Source organism: Zalophus californianus, chromosome 15 (assembly GCF_009762305.2).
Source record: "Zalophus californianus isolate mZalCal1 chromosome 15, mZalCal1.pri.v2, whole genome shotgun sequence".
Classification (NCBI taxonomy): domain Eukaryota; kingdom Metazoa; phylum Chordata; class Mammalia; order Carnivora; family Otariidae; genus Zalophus; species Zalophus californianus.
In genome coordinates, this window is record NC_045609.1 from 83,241,734 (window position 1) to 83,268,547 (window position 26,814).

Sequence of the window (26,814 nt, forward strand, 5' to 3'; positions counted from 1 at the left end):
CCTGCGGTTCCTCTCCACTCAGATCTCTTCTTGTGGAGTGTCACCAGGGAGTGGTCAGGGAAAGGGAAGCCATCGGCGGGGGTGCTGGGCAGCATCTCCCCCGGGCAGAACCCTGCTCAGAGTGCAGGGTGACCCACTCAGTCTCTGCTGCCCCTCAGAGCCCGCCATGGTTGTGTGGTTCGCCAGCGAGGCTGAGCGTGTGCAGGTGCCTGGGTGGGGTCATCGGCACCATTTGTCCAAGTGAGACTGTGCTTTATTTCTGGGCGGATGGTTGGACCCCCAGGACATGCCTCCCTGGTCTGGCTGTCGAAATGCATGTATAGGAAGTTGGTTCTGCTGAGATCCTGGTCTAGTCCTCGGTTCCTAATGTGACATCAGTGAAAACACAACTGCAGTGTTTTCCTGTGGATTTAAGATTCAGGTTAATGGTTTGGCCGCCTTGAATCCCTATGTTGATTTGTTAAGTGATTCACTCAGTCATCACTGGTGACGCTCGGGGCCAGGCACCGTTAAGCCTGGAGGCAAAGGTGGAACAGAGGCCGGGCAGGCGTGAGAGGAGGCGGGGAGCAGTGAGTTGAAGGGGTAGACCGGCCTCCGGTGGTTTAGAAGGACCGTTTGCAGAATGGGAAGCTACAGGAGGGAGGCTCTCTTCACCGCCCTGTTGATGTGATGGGTGCATCCAGTGTGACTAGCAAATGGGCAGGTCTCTGTTGGCGCTTGGTCAGGGTGGGCAGGGGGCGCTGTGGAGCTCAGTGTGTGCTCCCTTAGCCCCCTGAGTGGATGGAAGTGACGGGAGATCTCCCCCAGGTGTTTTGAGCTGCAGGGCCTAGCCCCACGAGGAGGGGAAGAGAGGGTGTTCCAGACAGAAGTAAGCTTTTAGATGAATACCTGGTGTGGCTGTGTGTGTGGGGGGTGGGGGTGGGGTGGGGCATGGGTGCCTGTGGTTCAGTTCCTTGGGAACAGCTCTGCTTACATTTACATAATGACAAAGTCTTCTCCCAAGTCGATTACTAGCTTTATTTGTGACTTTCATATATAATATGAAATAATATATAAACATATCTTCTTATATATGTCTGTAAATACACATGAAATATATATTTACACACATATGTACATATTTTTTTTTTTAAGAAAAACAAATTAGCATTCTGGAATGTTCCTTATGTCCTTCCCTTTGTTTATTTGTCACCACTACTATTAAAACTGGATGTTGTGAAAAATGGGAGAAGTGGCCTTATTGTATGGATGAAATCACCTGAGACTTTTCAGCTGAATCCCAGGAAGAGGAATTTGGGGACGTGACAAAGTGACGTTATCATTTAGTATCACAGAGAAATAGGTCTTAGCCCATTTCTTCTCCTTTTTTTCCATTGCGTCTGCAGTGGTGGGGACTCTGCTCGCCTCCGCTCCTGACGTCCTGGGGCCCCTGGCGGATTTTTAGGGTGCCCTTTAGGTGGAACCTGTTGGACTGGTGTGGGGTGGGGGGATTGTAAGCCTGGCCAGGTCGACAGCACAGAAACAGACCTGGGTCCAGTCAGACACTGGAGAGGTCCTGGCTGCACGTGGTCCCCATCAGGAATCTCCCTGGGACCAGCCCCTGCCTGTGGAGTCCACTGGGCTCACGTCCCAGTGGCTGGTGGGTCTGTTGTGCGCGTCTGCAGGGGGCCTCCTGGGGCTGGCCCGCGGTGGGGTTTGCCCAGCCCCGTGGGGTGGGGTCCTTGTGAAGTCCCCACGGCTGGTGGGTAGTAGCCGCGCTATTTCTCTACCACATACTTTCCTAAGCAGCAGTAACCTTTCTGCCTTAAAGACAGATGATTCAAGAGATGAAATCTTTCCCCCTATCTTGTCTCTGCCTCTCTTTGCTGCTGGGCAAAATGAAATGCAAAAATAAATAATTTTCAGGTCAGCTGTCTTTTCTTATTTGTGGGTGGATCTGCAAAGATTGTCAAAAATGAAGTCGGTGGTTTCTCTCCTGGCACCGAGTTTAGGAAAGATGAAAGTGTTGAAAAGTTGACTCTGATTTTTCCGGTCAGGGAAAAGCAGGAACGCTAATGCCCCTCCACAAGCCAGTGTCTGCCCTCAAAAAGCCGGGTGTTGTGGGCACTGTGACCTTCGGGGCCGGATGCAAGCCAGGCGGTCGGTCTCCGGCTCGGTGTGGGCAAGGTGCACAGTGACATTTCATTCTGAAGAAAGATACTAAAATATCTTTGAATTGTGTCTGCCAGTTCCATTAGAATTTGAGAAAAGACTCTTTTGTACGTTTCTTCTCGCACTGTTACCTTCACCATCCCTCCCACCTGTTTCCCTCCAAAAGGCAAGAAGAAATCCTGAATAGCAAACAACCCGTCCTTTATCTTGCTGTGCCCCTGCTCCGTCTTGTAATTATTTAGATGAGTTCCTTGATGCTGATATTCAAACATGGCAGGAAATCCTGCCATGGGGGACTTCGTTGGCTGTGAAACAATCTCTGATCCTAAGAAAGAAAGATAGAAACCCAAAGGAGTAACTCTGTGACTTTGAAACCTTGAAAGTGGTCTCCTTTTTAGAAATGTGGGTATTCTGTCTCTCTTTCTCTTTCTCTCTCTCTGTCACACATACCTGGAGGTGTTCTTTGATCTTGAGCCCATCACCCCGGATTTCTTCTTGCTTCTCCTTCCGGTTCGAACCTCCTGTGTCGAACGAGGTAAGGGAGGGAAGCCGTTACACCCACAGGGAGCTTGTAGGTGGAGCCCCTGAATATTTCGGAGCTCCCAGTAATGGGAGATGCTAAATCCACCAGGAAACTTCCTCATTCTCTCTAGCAGCCTTTCCTTTTATTCTTTACATCTTTTAAAATTATCGTGGTTTTCTGCTTACAGGTCTTTTGGCTGTACCCGAAAGTGTAATTTCTGGTCCATACGGTAATTCTAAATTTAAGTTTTTGAGAAACAACTAGACTGTTTTCACAATGGCTGTCCCCATTCACGGCCCCACCAGCAATGTACAAGATTTCCAGTTTCTTTACAGCTTTGCCAACACTTGTTGTTTTCTTGTGTTTTAATACTGCTCATCCAACCAGTGTGAAGGGCTATCTCATTGACTTGACTGGTGATGTCGAGCATCTTTGCGTGTGTCTGTTGGCCGTTGGTATATTTTCTTTGGAGAAAGGTCTATTCAGGTCCGTTACCCGCTTTTTAATTGTGTTTTTTTGTTGTTGTTGTTGTTGTTGTTGAATTGTGGGAACTTAAATATTCTGATGATCAGTTCGTTATCAGATATATGATATGCACATATTTTCTCCCATTCTGTGGGCTGCCTTTTCACTCTGTTGATAGTTTCCGTTGGTGCCCCAACGTTTAAAATTTTGATGAAGTCCAGCATCTATTTTGTCTTTTGTTGCCTTTGCTTTTGGCATCATATCCAGGAAATTATTGTGAATTCCAGGGCCATGAAGTTTCTCTCCTATGTTTTCTTCTAAGAGTTTTTAAGTTGTCTCTTTTGTGTTTAGATCTTTCATCTGTTTTCATCTTTCCTCCTTTCCCTCCTCCCTTGCACCCATCTTTCCATCCATCCATTTTAAAGGGCTTGCTGTGTACCAGGTACTTTTAGCTGCTTGGGAAAATTGAGACTATTGGCAAAAGCAGTGCCCTGATTCAGTATGGCTCAGGGCTCTGGGAAACTCTAACCTTGCCTGAGTGGTATGCCTCCTAATCGGTGAGGGGAAGGATATATATATGATGTTCTGGTTCTTTCTGCACTGGATTTTCTGATTGGGTCCAGTGTGTGAAAGGGTTGCTCCTTAAAGGACCAGGCTGTGGGGTGGCTGCTCCCAGTGGCTGCACTGGGTCTGGCACGTCTCTCAAACCCCAGCACCAGCTCAGTGCTAGACCAGAGCAGGGGCCCTCCAGCATCTTGGGAAATACCAAGTGTATGTCTTTGGCATGGACTAGACAGCAGATGGATGGCCCCTTAGAATGAAGCCCTGTAGCAGGCACAGACAGGGCCCTTGCCCCGGTCCCCTTAAGGATATGGTCCGCATTCCCCCGAGCCCTGAGAAGATGCATGCTATTGAAAAGGCAAGACAAAGGGAATGAGATAAAAAACAGAGCAATTAATTTTCACAAATTGACTTTTTAAAAGAATTAATTAACTTTTAAATTGCTACTTGAAATCCTGAAGTCATATTTCAAGGGGACACTGAGGGATAGAAAGAGCTGAGCAGATTTTAGAAGTAATGTGTGGTCAAGCCCATACCTTCGATGTTTTAAGGAGGCTTTGACTCTGAGTGCTGATGGTGAGTTACCTCATTAGATGGAAGAGACCCAAAGCAGAGACAGGAAAACTAATGCTGTGTCTCTCTTTCTTATTGCTTGAATAAGTTTCAGGCTCCCAGATCTTTCTGCAGAGGGCAGGGTCATTTTGAAGAAGAGGAATATATGATACACTTTTTGCCCTCACTCTATGGCAGACCACACAGGAAGGAGTACTTGGTGATCTGGCTTAATTCTGTGAATTTTTATTGAGTTGCCTGCAAGGCATGGTATTAACTACTGTGGGAAATGCAATGATTAATAAATGTTTACTTCCCTCAAGGAAATCTGGTCTGGAGGGAGAGACAGATACTTAGATAAGCACTTTGCAAGGCCATGGGATGTCAGAGAGCTTATAGGAAAAAGTTGTGGAGCAAGCAGTTAATTTAGATATCCTTTTTTTGGTCAGGGGAGAAAGTCAGAATTCAGGAAGGATCTGGAGAAGGATGTGAAATTAAAAGTGGGCCTTGTAGGCAAGGGGCCTTCAGAAGTGGGGGGAGGAAGGCATTTCCAGAGGCAGGGCAGCTTTCAGAAGGCCTAGGATGTGTGTGGGGGGGGTGCTAGAGGAGTGTGAGGGGGGAGACGAGATTGGAAAGATGGGTTCAAGTCCTATCCCTGAGGGCTTTGGATGCTGTGCTGGAGACTTCACCCATTATTCACAAAGCCAAGGGAAATGGTACAGTGTTCTGGAGTAAGATTTCAGGAAGGTAACTGGTGATACAAGAAAAGAGAGCTTATACAAGGAGATCAGCTAAAATATATTTTTCATTGCAGGGAGAGGTGGGTCAGGTGGGTCAGGCAGTGTGGGATAATGGAGACAGTCTGGAAGGGACACTGTGGGGTCCCAGGGCTGTCAACTCCCTGGGTCACCTTGAGCAAGTCAGAATTCCTCTGTAGGGTTCTGTGTTTTCATCTGTTAAATTGGTTGATGGATGGATGTGGTAGTTTTTTTCCTAATGGCAGAGTAGTCAGGCTGGTTTTTTGTTTTTCCCTGAATAGGAATTATATTTCTTCAAATGCTTTTTCTTTACCAATTGGGATGATCCTATGACTTTTCATCCTTTACTCTGTTAATGTGGTGAATTACCTTGATTGGTTTTTGGATGTTACACCAACCTTGCATTCCTGGAATTACCTCAACTTGAGTTCTTTGTAAGGAATAAGAAGTCCATGCTTTAGACATTGGTGGACTTCAGAAATGTGCAGGCATGTTTGCCTGTCAGGGACCTCCAGGCTGGATGTTGTGATTTGCAGAAGGGCTACCAGGAGGGCAATCTGAGGCCCAGGGAGGGCTGTGGTTGACACTAGCCAAGGATTGAGGAAGGGTCTGTGCAAGGTGTTGGCATTGAGGCCTTTCATTGAGGCTGGTCGTGGTCCCGCACAGCTTTTCCAGCGGCTGCCATGGCAGACTCCAGGCTGCTCTGAACTCCAATGAAGGAAATGGAAAAAATTCTATGTCCACCTCATAGGACTGTTGTGAGGGTTAAATTAGTCTGAACATGTGAAGCTCTTTGTCTAGTGTCTAGCCCCGAATACAATCAGTAGATGTCAGCCATCATCATTAGCATTGTCACCATCACTACCACCGCTATCACCACTGTCATCACCGTGACCACTGTCACTACTACCACCACCACCATCACCACTGTCACCATCACCACTGTCACCACTACCACCACCACCACCATCACCACCACCACCATCACCACTGTCATCACCACCACCACCACCACCATCACCACTGTCACCATCACCACTGTCACCACCACCCATCACCATCACCACCACCACCACCATCACCACCGTCATCACCACCACCACCACCACCATCACCGTCAGCACCATTGTCATCACCATGACCAACACCACCATTACTGCCATCGTCACTAACCATCATCACCACCACCATCACCACTGTCACCACCGCTGTCACCATCAGCACCATGACCATCACTGCTGCCATCACTACCACCATCACCATCGTGATCACCACTCTCACCACCAGCATCACCACCAGCACCATCATCACCATCCCACCATCATCACCATCACCATCATCATCACCACCACCACCGGTACCATCATCACCACCATCACCACCATTGCCATGATCATGATCATCATCATCATCGTCATCATCCAAGGTATCCCAGTGTTGTACCATTAGCTGCAGCAACAGTTTCATCCACAGCATCATCGCTGTTATAAGTGGAAGCCCTCTTCTCTCATTTTCGAGCCACATTTATTTCCTTACATCCCCAGGCAGTCATTTTTAAGGTGATTAGGAGATTGAGCAGAGGTGATGACTTTGCCTTTTCACGTCTCTGATGCATATAAGCTAAGTGAGGCACAGACCAGTGCGTTAATTTTTTATTTTGGGGGAAAAAAGATCCATGTGCTTACTCACTCTGGGCTGCTGCCAACTCTTCCAGAAAAAGAAAAAAAAAAACAACAACGCACCATTCTGGGACAGAACCCTTGTGCTGGGTTCATCTCTGCATCTTTCTCATTTCCCACGAGCAGCATGGCAAGCTGCTACTCTGGGCTCTGCAGTCCAGGACTGAGAAATTCAGCTGATTGTGTGTGTATACTCAGTGACACCTGCCTTTAGCATGGCTATTAAAAAAGGCAAGTGGGTTTGAGGAGGAGGACTATATTAAGCATACAGCCCACCAGCCAGATGGAGGTGAGTCCAAAGATGTGAGTGGACACAGGATGACCATATTCCCTATGGACTTATTCCCAGATCTTAACAGATCAGAAAAATAAAGAAGAGAAATGGGCAACTTACAAAGAAGCTGCCATCTTTGTGCTTCTGTCAAGTAAAGACATATTAAAACCCAGATGTCATCTGTCATCGTCACCTTAATAAAGAAGACGACATTTCTGCTCTTTCTTGTCCTCGTCTCACTATCCAAAGAGGGATAGCTTTAAAGGTCAAATAACCAGAATTAGGAATAGTCTCTTATCTTGAATACTTCTGGGTTTAAGAAAAATTCATTGCGTTGTGTTCATTTTTCTACCACCCAAGAATTAGGGGAACCTCAGCCACGGACCGGTCAGGGGTTCCATTGCCTGCCGTTGGGACCCCTGCTCCAGCAGTGAACAAATTAACCACAAAAGCCCCCTTTCACATTGTCTTCTGCATACCTCCCTATGTCTTTCCCGTGGTGGCTGTAACCAATTACCACAAACTCAGGAGCTTAAAACAACACGTATTTATATTACAGCTCTGGAGGTCAGAAGTCCTAAAATCAAGGTGTAGGCTGTGTTCCTTCTAGAGCGCCCGGGGTGGGGGATGGGAGGACTCCCCTTCCTCGCCTTTTTTGGCTGCCTGGGGCCACCTGCGTTCCACCTGTGGCTCTTTCCTTTTATCACTGCAACCTTAGCTGCATCACATCTTCTGACTCGGGCCCTCCTGCCTCCCTCCTATGGACCCTTCTGATTGTACTGGGCCCACCTGGATAATGCAGGATTAACATCCCCATTGGAGATCCTTACCCTAGACACCCCTGCAAGGGCCCCCTTTGCCATGTAAGGTAACACCTCACAGGGTTCCGGGGACTCAGATGTGGATGTCTTTGGGGGAGGGCATCATTCTATCTATCACACTTCTCCCTCCCTCCCATTCCTTTGGCTAATAATCTCACACAGTTGAGTCTTTCAGTTTGCTTTTAAATATGAGATTGTGTAGGCTATGATACTATGAACAAAGGGCCAGGGGCTGGGCAGACACTTTGGTGGTCCTACCTCTGCCGTGTCTTTTGGGGCCACAGGCATGAACCCTGAGGCCCTTTTCCCCTTCATCTATAAAATCAGGGGTCTTTACGGCTCATTGCATGGCTAAATTTGAAGTTCCTTTTCCCACAACTACTCTTGTCTGCCCGCTTTGGAGAGGGAGGGGGCAGGTACTTAGAGATTCTTGTGTTGTGTGCCTTACAAATTCACACGGGCCCGAATGTGTTTGTCGTCGACCTGTCATTTTATTTTATTTTTATTATTTTTGATGTGTTTATTTTTTGCACATCTCTAACAGGATAGGCATGCTGGCAGGAATGCTGTTAAGAACCGTGAGAAACGCGTTTATGGCTCCTAAAGGCTTAGGAATATGCTTAATGCTGAACCAGGAAAGGCCGACATATGCTCTGGGCTTCCTTTGCCTGATGCAGTTATTTCTTGTTAAACTTCACCATAAAATGCTAAATAAACTTAGTAACTACTAATAACCATTTATGTCAGTTGAGGACATTGAAATTTTATGAATTTTGGTGGAAATAGAGGAAAATACCTACAAAAATGGAATTTTCTGCATGTATATGGTTTTTGATGTTTTAGGATTTTTGTGATCATGTGTTAATCTGCTCGCTTTGGCTTTTTAAAAAGGATTCTGGTAGGGATAGAAGTCTTTATTACAGTAAAAACAAAATACTCCCAACCACAGTAAGAGCCTTTATCATTTACTAAGTGTGCACTGCAGGACACCCAGTGTTCAAATCCCCAAATCCATCAGCAGCATTATTGTCTTTAAGACACAGAATGCACACACGGTCCTACAAGGTGTAGATATCCAGAGCCTTATTTTATGGGGAAAGCTGAATATGGAAAAGATAGGTCATTTGCTGGAGGTCCCTCAGATCCTCAGGGGTAGAGGCATGAACGCCACGTATTTCGTCTGGCCCCAGGTACCACGGGCGTGAAAACCATGGAGGCTGCCTAGGCCTACACTGCCTTCCCAGCCACGGTAGCTCAGGTATGGAGCGGACGGCAGGAGGTGTGCTATGGCGGGATTGTTTGGAGAAGGGGTTGGCTTTCTGAAGAGGTGCAGCTGGTGGGAAGATTTTGTTGATGGTGGGGAGGGTAAGTTGGTCCACACAGGTGTGGGACAGGCTGGCTTCTGCTGTTGAGGGAGAAACAGGGACGGGGGTCCTCCTGGGACCCATATTGGGTGTGGTTGGAGGAAGGTGAGGTGAGGTGGTCAGGTGGTGGAGGGCCCACCATGCTTGCTGGAGGAGTTTGCACATGCTGATGATCAAGGAGAATTTTAGAGATGGACATAGCGAAGCGCCACTTAAGACTAGCCTGGTCTGGCAGGGTGTTCAGGATGGATGGATGAGAAATTGGTCAGGATTTTGAAGATGAATTTTACATTTAGTCTGCTATCTTTTTAAGTAGGATCCATTGGAAAGGAGGCATACCACTGTATTACTGTATTTTTCTTTCCTTTTCTTTATTTCTTTTTTAGTGACTGGAAGTTTGTACCTCTTACTTGTACCTGTTTCAACCATCCCACATTCAGCTCCTCTCTGGCAACCACAAGTTTGTTCTTTGTCTTTATGTGTCTGTTTTTTAGTTTGTTTCTTTGTTCATTTGTTTTTTTTTTTTTTTAGGCTCAACATATAAGTGGAATCCTATGGTATTTGTCTTTGACTTATTTCACTTAGCATAGTACCCTCTAGGTCCATCCATGTTGTTGCAAATGGCAGGATCTTATTCTTTTTTTATGGATGAGCAATATTCCATTGTGTATATAGAGCACATCTTTATCCATTCATCTGTCGATGGACACTTGGGCTGCTTCCCTGTCATGGCTGTTGTAGATAACACTGTAATGCTGTAAACACAGGGGGCCATATATTCTTTTGAATTAGTGTTTTCATTTTCTTTGGGTAAATGCCCAGTAGGGGAATTGTTGGATCATATGATGTTTATACTTTGAAGTTTTTGAGGACCCTCCATACTCTTTTCCACAGTGGATGAAATTTACATTACCACCAAGAGTACACAGAAGTTCCCATTTCTCTGCATCCTCGCCAGCATGTGTTATATCTTGTCTTTTTGATTCTAGCCATTCTGACTGGTGTAAGGTGATATTTTATTGTGGTTCTGATTTGCATTTCCCTGATGATGAGTGATGTTCGGCATCTTTTCATGTGTTTGTTGGCCATCTGTATGTCCTCTTTGGAAAAAAATGTCTATTCAGGTCCTCTGCCCATTTTTTAATTGGATTTTTTTTTTGGTGTTGAGTTGTGTAAGTTTATTGTATAGTTTGGATATTATCCTCTTACCAGATGTATCATTTGCAAATATCTTCTCCTGTTCAGTAGTTTGTCTTTTTGTTTTGTTGATGATTTCCTTCATTGTACAAAAGGTGGGTTTTCTTTTGTTTGTTTGTTTTTGTTTTTTGCTACAGTCGCAGTAGTTGATTTTTGCTTTTGTTTCTCAGCCCTAAGGGGACATATCTAGAAATGTGTTTCTATGGCCGATGTTAGAGAAATTACTACCTGTGCTCTCTTCTAGGAGTTTTATGGTTTCAAGTCTCACATGTAGGTCCTTAGTCCATTTTTTTTTTTTTTTTAAAGATTTTATTTAGGGGAGACGAACCATGAGAGACGATGGACTCTGAAAAACAAACTGAGGGTTCTAGAGGGGAGGAGGGTAGGGGGATGGCTTAGCCTGGTGATGGGTATTAAAGAGGGCACGTTCTGCATGGAGCACTGGGTGTTATGCACAAACAATGAATCATGGAACACTACATCAAAAACTAATGATGTAATATATGGTGATTAACATAACAATAAAAAAATAAAAAAAAGATTTTATTTATTTATTTTGACAGAAAGAGAGAGAGAGAGAACAAGCGGGGGGAGCGACAGGCAAAGGGAGAGGGAGAAGCAGGCTCCCCGCTGAGCGGGAAGCCCGATGCAAGACTTGATCCCAGGACCCTGGGATCATGACCTGAGCCGAGGCAGATGCTTCACCGACTGAGCCACCCAGGTGCCCCAGTCCTTAATCCATTTTGAGTTTATTTTTGCCTGTGGTGCCAGAAAGTGGTCCAGTTTCATTCTTTTACATGTAGCTGTCCAGTTTTCCCTCCCAGTGCCATTTGTTGAAGAGACTGTCCTTTTCCCATTGCATAGTCTTGCCTCCTTTGTTGTTGGTTAATTGACCATATAAGCATGGATTTATTTCTGGGCTCTCTGTCCTGTTCCATGGACCTATGTCTCTGTTTTCGTGCCAGCATCATACTCTTTTGATGACTATAGCTTCATAGTATAGTTTGAAATCTAGGATGTGATGCCTCCAGCTCTGCCCTTCTTTCTCAAGTATTTTCTTTTTTTTTTTTTTTTTAAGAGAGTGGGCTACTTCAGTCATTTTTGCATCTTAAACGCTTTCTAATGCCCCTTTTCCATTGTGATGGTTACCTTTATCTCATCATGTTTGAGCAAAAGTGCGGTTGGCATTTAATGGTATGACTTTTTGGGTGCTTATCTGAAAGGAATAGGAACTGCTTTATGTCAGGATACACATTAGGGATTTTAGAGATTTGTTGAGTATTGCCAGTTTTCAGAATTTCTTCTTAATGTTGGACATACTTTTGCCATTTGATTGTACTGTAGCTTTTTGGCTTAATATCAGCATTGGTTATATGATTATTTTGATTTTATTTTTAATTAATTAATTTTTGATTATATGATAATTTTAAAAATCAGGTTGGTTTCCAAAAAATATTCAGCCCACCAATATCTCATTCCTTTTTATGGTTGGGTGGTGTTCCATTGTGTATATATATATACCAGATTTTTGTCCACTCATCTGTTGATAGACACTTGGGCTGGTCCCATAACTTGCCTATTACAAAATGCTGCAATAAACATGGGGTGCATATATCTTTTTAAGTTAAAAAAAAATTCATCCCACATGTAATTGATTCATAGTAAGGAAGTAATTATTTAATTAAAAAAATCTATTAATGGAAATACAAGACAGTATATGAAGTGATAATTAAAATGGTAACAGTATCAGTTTTCTTCCTATTACAAACCTTATTCAGCCATAAAAAGGAATAAAGTTCTGATACATGATACAGCACGCATGAACCTTAAAGCATCATGTTAAAGAGACCAGATAGGAAAAGGGCAGCACTGTTTGATGTGTTTCTATGAGGCAGGTAGAGCAGGCCTGTTCATAGGGACAGAAAGTGGACTAGAGGTCTTCAGGGGCTGTGGGGAGGGAATGGGGGTTACTGGTCTGTGGGTATGGAGTTAACTGTGTGGAAGGGATGAAAACATTGTGGAAGGCGATCGCAGCGAAGGTTGCCCCCTCATTGGACACTTAAAGATGGTGAAAATGGCAGATTTCACAGCATCTATGTTGACCACGTGAGCGTGGATTTATTTCCGGTTTATTTTCTTGGTCTGTGTGTCTGCTTCCGTGCCAGCCCCACGCGGCGTTGGTCACTGGTGCTCTTCAGGACCGCACTAAAAAAAAAAATCACGATTGCATGGTGTTCTGAATTTCTTCTAGTCGATGACCCTTTACAATTGTCTCTTGAAAGAAAAGGCTACCTTTGTGGATGTCAGAGAGGCGATTCAGGCAGAGACTGAATGTATTTCACCATTAAAAACAAGCAGAAACAAGCCAGCAAAGTCACTTCTACCTGCACTAATGTCTCCTTACCTCTCTTTCTCCTTCGCAGCGTTTTATAACTATGATGCCAGGGGAGCGGATGAACTTTCTTTACAAATAGGAGACACTGTGCACATCTTGGAAACATATGAAGGTAACGTATACCATTGGTGTCTTTCTCTTCCTGTTTTGGGCAGTTAGCACATGTTCTCAGTGTTTCAGAAGTATGTGTCATCATGAGTCTTGTGCATATGATCCATCTTCCTACATGATGGATGCCCTTTCCAGTGAGGGCAGTCGTGAGGCTCTTCATTGTTTAAATAATACTTGATTAAGATGAAATTAACACTAAAAATTCCAATTTTTCACCTCTAAAGTTTTCTGTGGAAATAGCTGTTTTCATTAAAAACAACAGAACACATTGGTTCCTTTGTTGCAAATGTATGTGAATCTTGACTGTGAATAACTGACCGCTTGAAATACTAGGGGAAAAAAATACATTTAAGATATTTTCTTGTTAAGTCACTGTTTTGATGTGTTTGATGTGAACGGTGAGACTTGTTATGTTCTCACTTAGGTTTGTTAAGAAAGGAACCAAAACTATTTCTTTTTTTCTTTGACCCCATTTTCTTAAGGGTGAACAGACATTGTTACAGCTATGTGGGACGTGGGCCCTCAAAGCAAACCCAATAGATTAGAAATCCAGTAAATACTACCGTGATAGTAGTTTCTCAGTGTCCTTGGATTTTCACACAATTAGGGTTTTTTTTTTTTTTAAAGATTTTATTTATTTATTTGAGAGAGGGAGAGCACACGAAGTGGGGGGAGCAGAGGGAGAGGGAGAAACAGACTCCTTGCTGAGCAGGGAGCCCGATGCGGGACTTGATCCCAGGACCTCAAGATCATGACCTGAGCTGAAGGCAGCTGCTTAATGGACTGAGCCACCCAGGCGCCCCACACAATTGGTTTTTATATTTAGTGTTTTGGATATCGCTAGAACGGCCCACCCTTCCTTTTACTCTGTGGTTATTGTGGCACAGAAGGGAAGCCATGATGGGCTTGATTTCTGAGACTCCTCAGATCTGGAAATGCTGTAAAATTGTGTAATTAACGTTGGTGGTTTTATTTCCTCCTTGGAGGGGTGACTCCCATATAGCCGATGAATGAAAAGAACCGATGAAAATGGATCATTTCAATAGAAGAATTGCTTTTAGAGTGGGTTTAGCTAAACCCTTCCGGTAGGAGGTGAGGGTGGGAGAGGAGATTGAAGCTGTCCCACAGTGATCGGCAACCTGGACCTCAGACTCCGTCTATGAGATTTGCACAAGAGTGAAGCGGACGTGAGCCTCCGTGCACTGGGCAGGCTGCAGCTTGCTCCAGTGCCCCTCCCAGACACCTCCGGGAAGCATGAACCTATTACAACACCCATGGCCATGTCCCTCAGTTCCCCTTGGGACGCACGCGGACTTAGAATTCCAGTCCATTTGCATCTTTGACCCTAAAATCTTCCTACTGGGGAAAAAAAAATCAGCTTTAGTGGCGTATGCCTGGAAGCAGATGTAACTCTTCGAAAACAGACCCTGTCCTTAAGTGAATGAGTAGTTGTGGTGGGTGCCTTCTGCTTGTTTTCAGCTTTTATAGCTGACAGTTGGATTGCCTTATCTGCTCTCAGTATGTATTGCCAATGTTTGAGAGGAAACAGGGAGAAATTAAGTAGAGGTTAAGGATCAAACCTCTCATCTCAGACACTTTACTGATCTGAAGGGAAAAATGCTCTCACATCTTCTTTGTTTGCCCCCACTCAGTTGAAGTTGAAATCCTGGTTAATAAACACTGGGCAGTGACGTCATTCCTCAATAGATAGCAATTTCCGGTCGGCCTGGGTATGTGGGGACTGCCACCTCTTGTTCTTTGCTTCCTAAGAAGAATGTACTCAAACAGTGGGATCCTATCACGAGCTAGTGATCCTTGCTGTACATTTGACTTAAAAAAATTGGATAGTGAGCATCCTGGTAAAAGCTTCTTCAGTGAGCATTTCGTTTTGGGGCTAGTCAGGCTTCGAGATTCTGATTAAAATATTCCAGTCTCTGTAAAGACCCTTTAACACAAAACAAATTCCTTTTCTTTGACAACTATCATTTTGGTTTTAATGAGAATCTGATCAGAGAAATGCGTTTGGGGAAGTAGTTTTGACTTTGGGAAACTTGGTGTCTTTATTCATCAAATAAAAATGGAATAATGGTTTTTCTGCTCTTTCCTTTTGTTCTATTTTGGTTTCACGGATCATATTTGAGTTTGGCATTTTTTTTTTTTTTCTCTTTCCTCCTCTCCCCTCCTACGTTTCCTCTAAGAAAATGTATTTCTGTTGGTCAAATTTAATTTTCTTTTTCTGTGTGATCCTTTTCAGGATATTACTTGGCTTTCTGCAGAGAATATAAATTCTGGATGATCGCTCTTTATAGTGAAGTTCAAAGAACAAATTTACCTTTAAGTTATGGTTAATTTCTCTCTCTCAGGCTCATGAAGGCCTGGAGCAGAGAATAAAGGGTAAGCAGTGTGGGGGTGGAAGGACCTTGGAGAGGTCATTGAGGGCACACCCCTGCTTTTAAGCAGTGTCCAGATTCAACCAGACAGGAGAGGTGAGCCGAGATCCCAGTTTATGAAGTCATTCTCGAGTGGCCGAGGATGTGCGAGGCCTGCCGCCTGCTCATCTCCACACAGCTGTTTGGGCGCTGGACGCTGGATGTCAGGGAGCTGGTAGGCAGTGCACAAAGATTAGGAAATTATTCTTTTGATTAAACCACTACACTGGAACTATGTTCAAATTTTTAAATGCACCTTACTTCCTTTTTGTGCCATCAGCATCTGTCAACGGAAGGTCTTGTGAGACAGTGTGAGTTTCTTGGGGCCTTTATAACAACAGACTGCACTGGGTGGCCTAACCTGCAGAGGCGTATTGTCTCCCAGTTCTGGAGGCTGGTAGTCCGAGATCAAGGCGCTGGCAGGGCTGTGAGGGAGAAGCTGTTCCTCGTGTCTCCCCAGCTTCTGGTGTTTGCCGGCAGTTTTTGGTAGTGTTTAGGTTGTAGATGCAACACCCTGATTTCTGTGTTCATCTTCATGTGACGGCCCCCCTGTGTGTGTCTCTGTCTGCTTCCCCTTTATCTAAGGACACCAGTCATTTTAGTTCACGACCCACTGTAATGAACTCATTTTAACCTGATCGTCTGTGGAGACCTTATTTCCAGATAAGGTCCCATTCACAGGTAGAGCGAGGACTTCAACGTCTATTTTGAGGGACACAGTTTAACCCGTGACAGATTGGAAAAGGCAGTCACGTTAATAAGGTTCTTGTTTCTGAGGCCAGCGAGCCCTCCAGCCCAGCCTCCACTTGGCAAGCATTCTTTGTAACGTGTCGCCGGTGACTGGCCTCCTGGCCCTGGCCCAGTGGAAGGGCCGTGTGGCTGTGAGTACTGTCTTCCTGAGAGTGACGGTCATGTTGCTGCCGGCGCCTCCGGCTTCAGGGCTGAGTCTGCCCCCGTGGTGCCTGCAGCGTGTTACACACAGGACACCTGCTGGTTCTTTTCTCCAGAAGGCCCATTATGCATGTGGATGCTGTCCATCAGGACACGATTGGTCGCATCTGGATTTTGGCTCTCTAGCCGTTCAGTACGCAGAGCGCAGGCCACCATCCCATCCTCCTGACATAAGGGAATGTCCTATCCATCTTTCTTTAGGCAGCTCCTTGTAAACTGGGCCGACCCCAGGACCTTGGTGGTGTCCTCACCTGTCCATCCTGGAAGAAACTCCAGCTTCCTCCTCATGCATATACCGGCCTCGCTGCTAATGGTTTCTCAGGGCATAGTGAGCTCACCTCTCCACCTGCTGCCCTGCCTCCTCCCTCCTCCAGCGTGACTCCTCCCTCCTCCATCTGACTAACAGTGAGCCCTCCTTGAAGACTCAGCCTAAGCACACCTGTCTGGGCAGAAGCTCCTTCCTGCCTGCCTCCCAGCTCCTTTGCTCTGCCTGGTCCTGCCCGCCCGTGGCATTGTCCCTGGACTCCAGTGTGTGTGTTCCTCCTGTTCTGCTAGGGACACCGTATGGGACTCGCTGACTTGGTTGCCATTTTCCTGAGCTGGCCTGTGTGCTCCCTGAGTTTCCGGGCTGTGTCTTGCCCATACCTGCCTGGGTCTTAGGTTGGTTGACTCCACGGAGACCACTCGTGAGCCTTCCCTGGGAGATGGTGCTACTAACTGTGGGCCCTCCTGCTTCTAGCCCCCCCTCCCTCTTGCTCGTTCCCCTCGGAGCAGCCAGGCCTGCATTCTCTTCTATCCCTTCCCTCCCCTGCAAGAAACCCATGCAGGGATGTCCTCTCTCCGTCATGCTAAAGTCTCTGTCCTGCAACATGGTTTGGCCCCTGCTTGTCTTAGGGGGGGGTCTTCCCATTTGTGAGCTCAGGGAGGGCAGAACACTTGGTCTCATTTCATTCTGTATTTTGCTCTGTCTAGTGCAGTCTCTGGCACATAGTGTGTGGGCTCCATGGGTTGAAGGAGTAATGTATGCAAATAAGCTTGGGTAGGAAAACAATAGGTTTTCATTTTGCCTAGTAAGGCAATTAAAAAAGAAACTCCATCTATTATTATAACATTAAAAAAAAAGAGACTACCTTTTATCCCCATGGCTCACCCCTTTCTTCTCCCTCTTCCCACTGAAAACCCTTTTACTGTGTTTGAAGTGGATTTTTTTGTTCACCTGTGTTTTTGTACTGTTTGGCATGCATGTATTTTTCATGTATATAAATGTGGGATTTTTTTGTTCACCTGTGTTCTTGTACTGTTTGGCATGCATATATTTTTCATGTATATAAATGTGGGTGTAGCTCTCGTTCTGTTTCTTTTTTATTCAGTGCTGTGTTCTAAGATGGACTCCTGTTTATTTTTAGTATATGTTTAGTTCACGGCTCCCACTGCTGTGTGTGCACACGCTGCGTGTTTTGCTGATAGCCTTCTCGGTTCTGGGCACTCAGATCTCCTCCACGTGCACCCCCCTACATCATGCTGCCATGGGCATTCTGTGGCTGTCCCGCCGTGCATGGATGGGCGCGCACACTTCTTTCCCAGGGATGCATTCCCAGGATGGGGGTTACTGGTTGCAGGCTGTGGGGCCAGATACTTTGGATAAGTAGGGATGGCCGCTCCCATTCGGTTGCTGCAGGCTCCGCTCTTCCCCACCACCCAGGGCTGCCCATAGCCTGCAGCATTACAGTTTTTACCACTGAAGTTTGTGCAGTAAAATTGTGTCTAATTTTCTTTAAGTTCGAGCACTCTCTTCATAGGTGGGTAAATGCTTGGCTTCCTTCGATACACTGTTGATTAAGTGTGGTTTTTTTTTTTTTGGTTTCTGTCTCGGTTTTTACTTGGTTTTTTACTTGGTTTCTGTCTTTTACTTGTCACTGGGCAGTCTTTCCTTATATGTTCTAGAACATTTCATCCCTTGTCAGTTTCAGAAACGAAAGGGCATGTTAATAATGAAGACGTGGAAAGGTTATAATGATGGCATAGAAGACTGTCCTTAAACTTGAATAAATACAGCCTTTATTTGGCTCTAGATGTAGGCCGGGAACTGCATAGACCTCCCCTCTTTCTCCATTTCACTGCCTGGGAATGCTGCCCTAGATGGGCACAGATTCTGGGCCAGGCGCAGAAACCAGTGAAGTAGACAGTATGGCTCTCCGGAGATGATCCTCCACATGTTCGACTGAACTCGAGACACTGTGTCTGCAGTGTCCCCGGTTGATCTGCTGAGCCCCTTTGTCAGGAGAGCCAAGCAGTCGCCGCTCGGTCTTAGCAAATCCTTTGCAAGGGTCTTGGGAATGTCCATCTCCGGTTCTGAATGCTTGGAGAGCATCTGTTAATAACCCCTTGAGGACTTTGCTCATTTCTACCCCATCCCTTTCTGGTCTGTGATCGTCTTCCTCACCTCTGGTTGGTAACATGATTGCTGTTTAAGAGGGTGCTGTCCTTGTGCCAATATTCCGAGCTCACTCAGACATTGCTCGCTTCTGAGCTTTGACTTTCTGATACTGTGTAAGAGCCTAATTGGTTATTCTCTGGGAATTTACCCAACCTGCGCTCTCTGAGCACTCCTGTAATTCTCTGACCTGGTTCTTTTGGTCCTGTGGGCAGAGTTAGAATTTTTCTGAGCTTTGGATTCACTTTCCCTGAGCAGGGTGGCCAGGGAGACTTGAGAGCCTTTGGGGTAAAGAAGCGTCCACGGCTGGCCGTCGTGGGGGATGGGGCTGTCCGGAGGCTGGTGACTGGGCCCACGTACCCACAGGGCATCTACAGGGATCATTTCTGCCCTCGGCTCTCGGGGAGGGGCCAGGGCTGTGGTCAGAGCTGCTCTGCCGTTGACTGGCCCCTTCCACTTACCACTTACATCATGCTAACATTGTAGCGTGCCTGTCTTCAGCTTCCTCCCCTCTTGGAGGCAACGGGAACTTGAGTCTAGGCCAACCCCCAGGGCTAGGTGGGCCCATGTTCCTGGGCCTGGCGCTTCCTGTGGGGGGCTGAGTCTCTGCCACAGACACACTGTGTGAAATCACAGCTGCTCCGGGGCACAGCGTGTCCGGATTGAGGAGGGAGGAAGTTAGCGCTCAATAGGTCCTCTGTTGTGGGGCAGTTCTTGATGATCTGGAGATTTGGTATGTGCACTTGGCAGTGACCCCTAGTCAAGTCACTTGGAGGGAGAGATAGGGAAATGGATACCCAGGGAGCCCTCTCCGTGATGAATGGTCAAAAGGACGACGTTTCCTCATGGGACGGTGCTGCCGAACTTCAAATTGACGGCTTCAGGGCCTCCAGCGGCCGATGGAGAAGTGTTTGGGAAGGTCACCAGCCAGGCCGATTTGAGATGTACTCTCTGGAACCTTCTAGTATATTTCCACCCTCTTAGGATTACTGAATTCTGGTGACAGACCGATTTCCCTGGTTCTGCAAAGCAATGAATTCTCCAGGACAGGGAGGTATTGTGAGGGGCCCTGTGATATCTCCCCCCTTCTAACTGTTGCAACTTTGTGTTTGTTTAGGGTGGTACAGAGGTTACACCTTGAGAAAAAAGTCCAAGAAGGTAAGTCCTCTTTTCTGAACCCCAGTGCATTTCCGTTCATTCGTCACACCGTGAGAGGAAATCATTCCCATCCCATATGTGTCTGCAATTTTCCCAGTATATCTCTTTCTCTGAGCTTAGCAAATGTGTGGGCTGGCGTGTGGGCCGCCCTGCATTGTTTTCTTCTGAACAATACACGTGCACAGAAAGAACCGCTCTGCTTCCGTTCTGCAGCTGCTGGGCTGGGGCGCCGTGCTGACCTGTCGTCACGAAAGGCGCACTCCTCTTTTCCTGGTAGAATGTCACACATCCTCTTTAAGCACGGGAGGTGGGGGGAAGGACCCGGCTGTAATGACTTCAGAAAAAAAAATTAATGCTTATGATTTTGGGTCTTACGTTATCCTTGATGACAACAGATTTGCAACATGCATGCTTGTTTTCCTCTTGCGTAGAACTATTTTAAACTGCCCGAGCTGCTCAGCGAAAGAAAATTTCTGCTTTCCAGGGCCGTTTGCGTGTGTGGTTCTTTGAACTCCTGAAGCCAAGACCTGCAATTACACCTCGATCCTTGTGGTGGACACTCCCTGACACAGTTCTGTTGTGGCTTTTCTGTTTTTAGCTTCAGAAAACCTAATTATGGCCCTCTGGTTTCATTCTACGATTTTGAAATAATGTGCATTCTAAGCTGTGATTAGGCTCTGTCCACGTTAACTCACACACTTTAATATCTACGTATGCTTGACAGAAGGTTCGTTTTACTCCTGTTTCTTAACTCTGCCTCTCATGATCTCCTTATTGGGCTGGACTCCTCATGTGATCCTGAGCCTGTAACTTAAGGCTTCCAAAGTCCAGCGGCTCAAGCACAGGACCTGCCTGCCCTGCTTCCCCCAGAAACCCCGCAGCCGGGCCCTGCTGGACAGGTGGGAGCTGTTCGTCCTTTGTAGCCGTCATTTACGAAGGGCCCTGCTTGAGCTGCATTTTTTCTTCTGAAATCCTCATTGGAAGACGAGGCGGTTGTGAAGCCTTTAAAGATAGTATGATTTTGTAGTGGGCCCCTCCAGGCAGTGCAGAGAAGGGACTTGGCCTCCAGTCATCCAGACTCCCAAGTGTTCTGGAACCATCCTTTGTCTAGCTATGCACACAGGCGTAGTTTGTCTGGACTGGTTTTGAACGACCCCGGCTGGAGCGATTGCTCGTTTCAAGCCTCCACGTGTGTCCCCTCCCTCTGTGGCTTGTTGGTGCCCGGGAGCAGGTGTACTGAGATCCTGGGGTGTCTGTGGACACGGGGGGAGGCTGGCTTGTTTGTCGTCTTCCTGCCTCCATCTGTGTGCACGTGTTAACATCACCTGCGCTCCTGGAGGCATCCTGGGGCTTGGGGGTGTCCTGAACAACAGGGACCTGGTGGAACTCCCAGCCTTGGGGCCCTTTGGTCTAATTTCTTGCTCGGCCACTGTCTTTCTGTCTGACTGCTGCCACCTCTGTGATAATTCTTTATGTGAAATTCCGGCTTTCCTCTAGGCAGAAGGAGCTTGAGTCCGTGGTGCCCGTGCCCCTCCCAAACACGATTAGTAGCTGTGGTTACTGGTCTTCCTGTGTAAATGCTTTGGGTCCAGATGCCAGGGAAACGCAGTCAGAAGCTCCTGTTCACACGACAGGTGCCTGGAAACCACCAGGGCTGCTGAATAAATTCCTGCTGCATGAGCTATATCTCACACGGGAAACCCTATCCGGCTGTGCTGTGCAGCCCCGGGTCCCAGCACCTCTTGCCCCACTGCCCGCTTTCAGGTGCTCGTTTCTGCCTCACACCAGAGAGGCGGCTATTTTGTTTGCTCAGGAAGCAGGACAGCAAGTCTTGGTAAAGCTCCTAGCACTTCGAGGACTGCACCTGACACTGAACTTGCACTTGAGAAATGCTCCCTCAGACACCGTGCTGCTAAGCCCCTGTGCGTGCTGCACTTGGGGAATGCAGAGCGCCGGGTTAACGGAAACTCGTGTCTGGTAGTCGTGCGGACTGGGCGAAATTTGCCCACTTGCTGTATTTTCTCAGATGGCCCCTCAGTTGGGAGATTGATGAGAATCTGTGGGTCAGGTAAGTAGTCCTACATGCTTACGTGATGATAAATGGTGGAAATCAACTTTCCATGGCCATTTTAGCTTTGCTTGAAAGAGGGAACTGTCAGAGACCATCATCAGAAATTGTTTTTAGGCATCTGCAGGCTTCGGAGCTGCCCGAGTCAAGGGCATCAGCGGACCCGAGGTGTGTCCTGTGGGGAAGACACAGGACAGCCCTGAGCCCTTTTTTCCTTGCACACGGATCGCTTCTGTTTTCTTCAGAGACATCTGTAGTCTCCGAGAAATACAAGCAGGCTGAGTTTACACTTCCTGTTCGCCCTGCTGTGTTGTATGTGGGACCTACCATGAGGCTCGCAGAATTAATAGTGATCCAGCCATCCCTCCCCTCACCTTGTCAGTGTGGTTTCTGATTTTCGGTTGGTTTTCAAGTTGATAATGAAATTACTTTTTTTTTCCCTTACTCCCATAGGGTATATTTCCTGCTTCATATATTCATCTTAAAGAAGCCATAGTTGAAGGAAAAGGGTGAGTCTGGTTTTAATGTTTAAATGAAGAAACACGGTGATTGTATTTGGCTTTGCTGCTCATGCATATGGCAGGGCCTGTTAGGAGGTTGGATGTGGGTGTGAGTGACTGTGATGGGGCAGGAGTTCTGGGCAGAGAAAGGGGGCTCGGGATGGAGACGTGTGGACAACATGGCTTTGGACCTTCGAAAAGTCTGAAGTCAGCACTGGGCTTGCAGCCGTGCTCCTTTGACTCAGTGCTGATTTTGGGTAGCACGGGCCCAGTGCTCTGTGCTTGTCTGTGAGTGATCACGTTGGGTAGAGGCTCCAGCCTCCCAGCTCTGAGTCCGTTTTTCTGGAAAACTTTGAAGGCTATGACACAAATGGAGTTTAGGGTGAAGCAACAGTTGGTAAATTGGGATGTGTGTGAATTTACATTTTGTCTAATTGTGATGTATGTTTCTTAGAGGTCATAAAACTGATGTATAAGATCATTAAAAGGACTTTTATAGAACGAGAACCCATTAGGCAGGAATGGCAAATGAATAGCCAGGTGTGAACTTGGAAGAAGGAGCATTAAAATGTTTTCCTTTTTTGTCTCTTCTACATCTTCACCCTCCGTTAAATATGTAAATTATAAAATTACTAATCATATGATTACTGCATAATGACATCTCTGGCTGATTACAAAATTGCCTTTCCAAGCACTATACTTTTAACATATGAAAAGGACTAGCTTGGGTTCTGTAGTTGCATGATGCATAATTAAAATGAAGAAAATAACTTAGAGGCATAGATAGGGATGACCTGTAATACGGAATTTTTTAATATAGATAAAATGTGTTGTGTGCAGAGTTTTAAAGGGAAGGAAAAAAGGAAAGTTTTGACTCTTGTAGTTATAATGAAATGAAGTATGCATTGAATGTATTTGACATCTGTCTGTATCGGAATCAATATAGAAGTCAGACTGATTAATTTTTATAAAAAAAGCACTGTGAGTATACAAAAGAATATATGGAGAATGTAATTATGAAGCATAATAGTAAAGTGAACTAGAGATTATTTTGATTCTCAGTGAGTGGAGTCACACCCACACAGACAGACAGATTGACTCCTGTTCCTGGGGCTCGTGGGAGATGCCCCAGAGTTAGCGAGTGATTGGCGCACCAGGGACAGAAGCAGTTAAGAAACAGTTTCTCTGCCGTTGCTTTGGGGCTCGCTGTGTTTGCTCCCCACGCTGCTCCTCTGGTCCTGCCTCCCTCCTGCTCTCCCACCCATGCCCAGCTGCCTTCTGTCTCCCTTCTTGCAAAGACCCTCCTGCCTTCAGGCTTGACAGGTGGTCTCAGCGCTCCTCCTTTCCTCCGGAGATTGTGGACCTCGACCTCCCCTCCCTGTGGTCCTTCCTCCTTTCCATGGCAGGTCGCTCTGTCATCCCACCCCCACCTGCTCCCTTGCTCTCCAAGGTCATTACCCCGTCTCTCTTGCAGGGTTTCCTGTTTCTGTACCCCATTCACTCTTAGACATCCCACATCATTGCTGTGTGCCGGCTGTCGCCGATTCTCTGCCTTTTCCCCCGTACCCAAGGCAGTTCCCATTTGTCCGCTCTCCCATGCTCCCATGGCTACCAGTGCCTCTTGTTTCTGGGCTTCCAGTGTCTTCTCAGGGCTGCTCTTCTGGTGCTTTCCTGCAGTGTTGGACGCCGGTGGCTGTCCCCTTCACCGGAGCCCCTTGTCTATTCTGATGCTTTCATATCATTTCTGTTGCTTCCCAGCCTATTTCCGCCCTGCCCACTACTCCCGGGGGGCTCTCCCTGCCCTTCTCCTAGCCCTGGGTTACCCCTCCGTTTGACATGGCCTGTGTTGTTTTGTTTCCTCTCTGTGGGTGATGCTCGGATCGGGGCCTCCAGCCCTGACTGTCCTTGATGTCTAGCTGGATCACCTAGAGCCAGGTAACTAAGGAGCCACCGCCACTGGCTGAGTGTCTGCTGTGTCCTGCCCAATCTTCCACGCCCCGCGTGATGTTCTTTCCGTAGGTCTTACCGACAACCCTGTGAGAAAGCTGCTGTTGGCTTTGTACCTTGCTGACCCCTTGCAGGTAACGAGGTGATTACAGACATAATACAACAAAGCCAGATCAGGTACATTAGAGCCAGTCGGCGCGTTCGTTCCAGGGACAGATCAGGCCTACGGAGAGGGAGACAGTGAGAAGGATGCAGAACCAAGACCAGGACCCGGCGTGAGCAGTGAGGCCCTGTATATGTGGTGGAAGCAGGGTTGTCTAATTGAGCTCCGAGTTTCTGATAACCAGTGGAAGAGCCCAGTGGATTCAGCATGAAACTCAGGATTTGGAGGATGGAAACATCCCAGTTGTTGAGAGAAGAGAAATCCACCCCAACCTACCCCCCGCCAAGAGGCTTTCTAAGGATGGCATTGCAGAGTGTAAGGAACCCCGTATTCATCAGCACCCTCACTGGGAACCTCGGTGACAGACTTGGCAGGACTGCTGTAACAACCATATTCTGTAATAGACACTGATGATGTCCCATCACAGGGGAATTCCTAAAAACAGTTTCATGGGGTGTGGTCCCATACGGACCCCTGCCTCAGACATCTGGTCCCTGCTGCTCCAGGTGGGGCATGTGGCCAGACCTGTCCACAGAGACTGGCCTTCTCTCAGGGACTCCACTGTTCCTTCCTTGGGGAGTCCCGACCATCAGCGGGTCACTGCAGGCCTAAACCCCAATGTGAGCCCAAGTAAGAGTCCCGTCCACCGATCTAGGCTCCAGCCAGATCGAGATCCATGGGTGGGGCCTATCTCAGAATCCGTGCACATTCCGTGCTGGTTGGAGTCCGTCTGTTCGGGAATTCTGGGGCCAGGTGGCCCAGTTTCACCAGCTTCCCTTCAGTCTCTTCCTCAGTCCCAAATATTCTGAGTCCTTCCTCACAGGGCCTGATGCAGAGCATGTGACTGGAAAACAAGGGCTGATATGATTAAAACACACACACACACACACACACACACACACACACACACACACACACACACACACAAAGATAGCAAGTTAAGAATAAGTCAGGGGTTGGGGCGCCTGGGTGGCTCAGTTGGTTAAGCGTCTGCCTTCGGCTCAGGTCATGATCCCAGGGCCCTGGGATGGAGCCCCGCATCGGGCTCCCTGCTCCGCGGGGAGTCTGCTTCTCCCTCTCCCACTCCCCCTGCTTGTGTTCCCTCTCTCGCTGTGTCTCTCTCTGTCAAATAAAGAAAACCTTTAAAAAAGAAAAAAAAATTAGGATAAGTCAGGGGTTAACCTCTTTCGGGGTGCAGGGAAAAGGGAAAGGATAATCTGAGTGTTGGGATGTCAGAGTACCTCCGGACATTTGAGAGAGCTGTCGCCTCATTCATATTTCTCCAAGGAGAACTGCTTTATGTATTATCATATAATGAGTTTTTTATGCATGATGGAAATGTAAAAATCATCTTAACCCAAACCTGCGTTTTAATGCCACACATATTGGTTATGATTGATGGCATCTATAAGATAGAAGGGTACACATATTATGAATGTACTCTCAGACCTTGACGTTCTGGAGCCTTCTAATGGGATATTATTTGCTTCCTTCCTCTTTACCGTGACGTATGAGGTAGACACCTTGACACGTAGGGCAGTGTGTGAACACGCTCATGCTCTGTACAAATATTACCTGTCGTTCTTAGAGGTGTGCGTGTTCCTATCTGTGGACACAGTCTTATTCGTGTATTTTCTCTCCGTTTGCTTCAATATTCAATTCTGTGGACTAGATTTGGAATTTACAAGGTACAACGTGCAGACTTTAACAAACCCATGAACATGGCCGTCCTTTCCTCTTTTCCCTTAGGCAACATGAAACGGTCATCCCGGGCGACCTCCCGCTCATACAGGAAGTCACCACAACACTCCGGGAGTGGTCCACCATCTGGAGGCAGCTCTATGTGGTGAGAAAATGGGACGTTGAATCTGAGCTTAAACACAGAGAATGGTCTTTTTGGACCTTGCTGTACCAATGGGTTTTTTTTTTTTCTTTTCTTTTCCCTGGGAACCTCAGAAGCAGAACTTCCGGACTGAGTCATGCTCAGGGTGAAGAAGGCCACATGGCCTGTTCTGGCCACCCTGGGGGGCTGTTTGTCCTCTTGGACCTGCTTTGTGTTGGGGTGTGACCATGCCCACTGTGACAAAACACCGATAAAGGGGTTCCCCCTCCTTGTGCAGAATGGGAGATGGGCTGCTCGAGCGCTTTGGAAGACAGGATTAAGCAGGCTGCATTGGATGTAACCCCAATGTTTATATTTTGATCATGAAAACTCAGATTTGCTTTTAAGCTGTAATGGATGCTTATTTATGGATGCAGTAGAGAACAGTCGCTGTTTATTTTTTTTGCCATCGTCTGTCTCTTATCGTTTGA

At 46.8% G+C, this 26,814-nt stretch overlaps 1 protein-coding gene across 5 annotated transcripts in view; it reads left to right on the forward strand.

Annotated features, from left to right (window-relative positions):
* Positions 1-26,814, forward strand: part of DOCK1 (dedicator of cytokinesis 1) — a 495,128-nt gene that overhangs the window by 44,394 nt on the left and 423,920 nt on the right. For 4 of the 5 annotated variants that reach the window (XM_027591584.2, XM_027591585.1, XM_035724125.1 and 1 more), the window contains exons 2-5: positions 12,769-12,852; positions 19,783-19,823; positions 22,345-22,400; positions 26,251-26,347. In XM_027591584.2, the coding sequence (XP_027447385.1) occupies positions 12,769-12,852; positions 19,783-19,823; positions 22,345-22,400; positions 26,251-26,347 (278 nt within the window). Of the gene's footprint in view, positions 1-12,768; positions 12,853-19,782; positions 19,824-22,344; positions 22,401-26,250; positions 26,348-26,814 lie in introns of those variants that run through there. The other variant, XM_027591586.2, reaches the window with a different exon arrangement.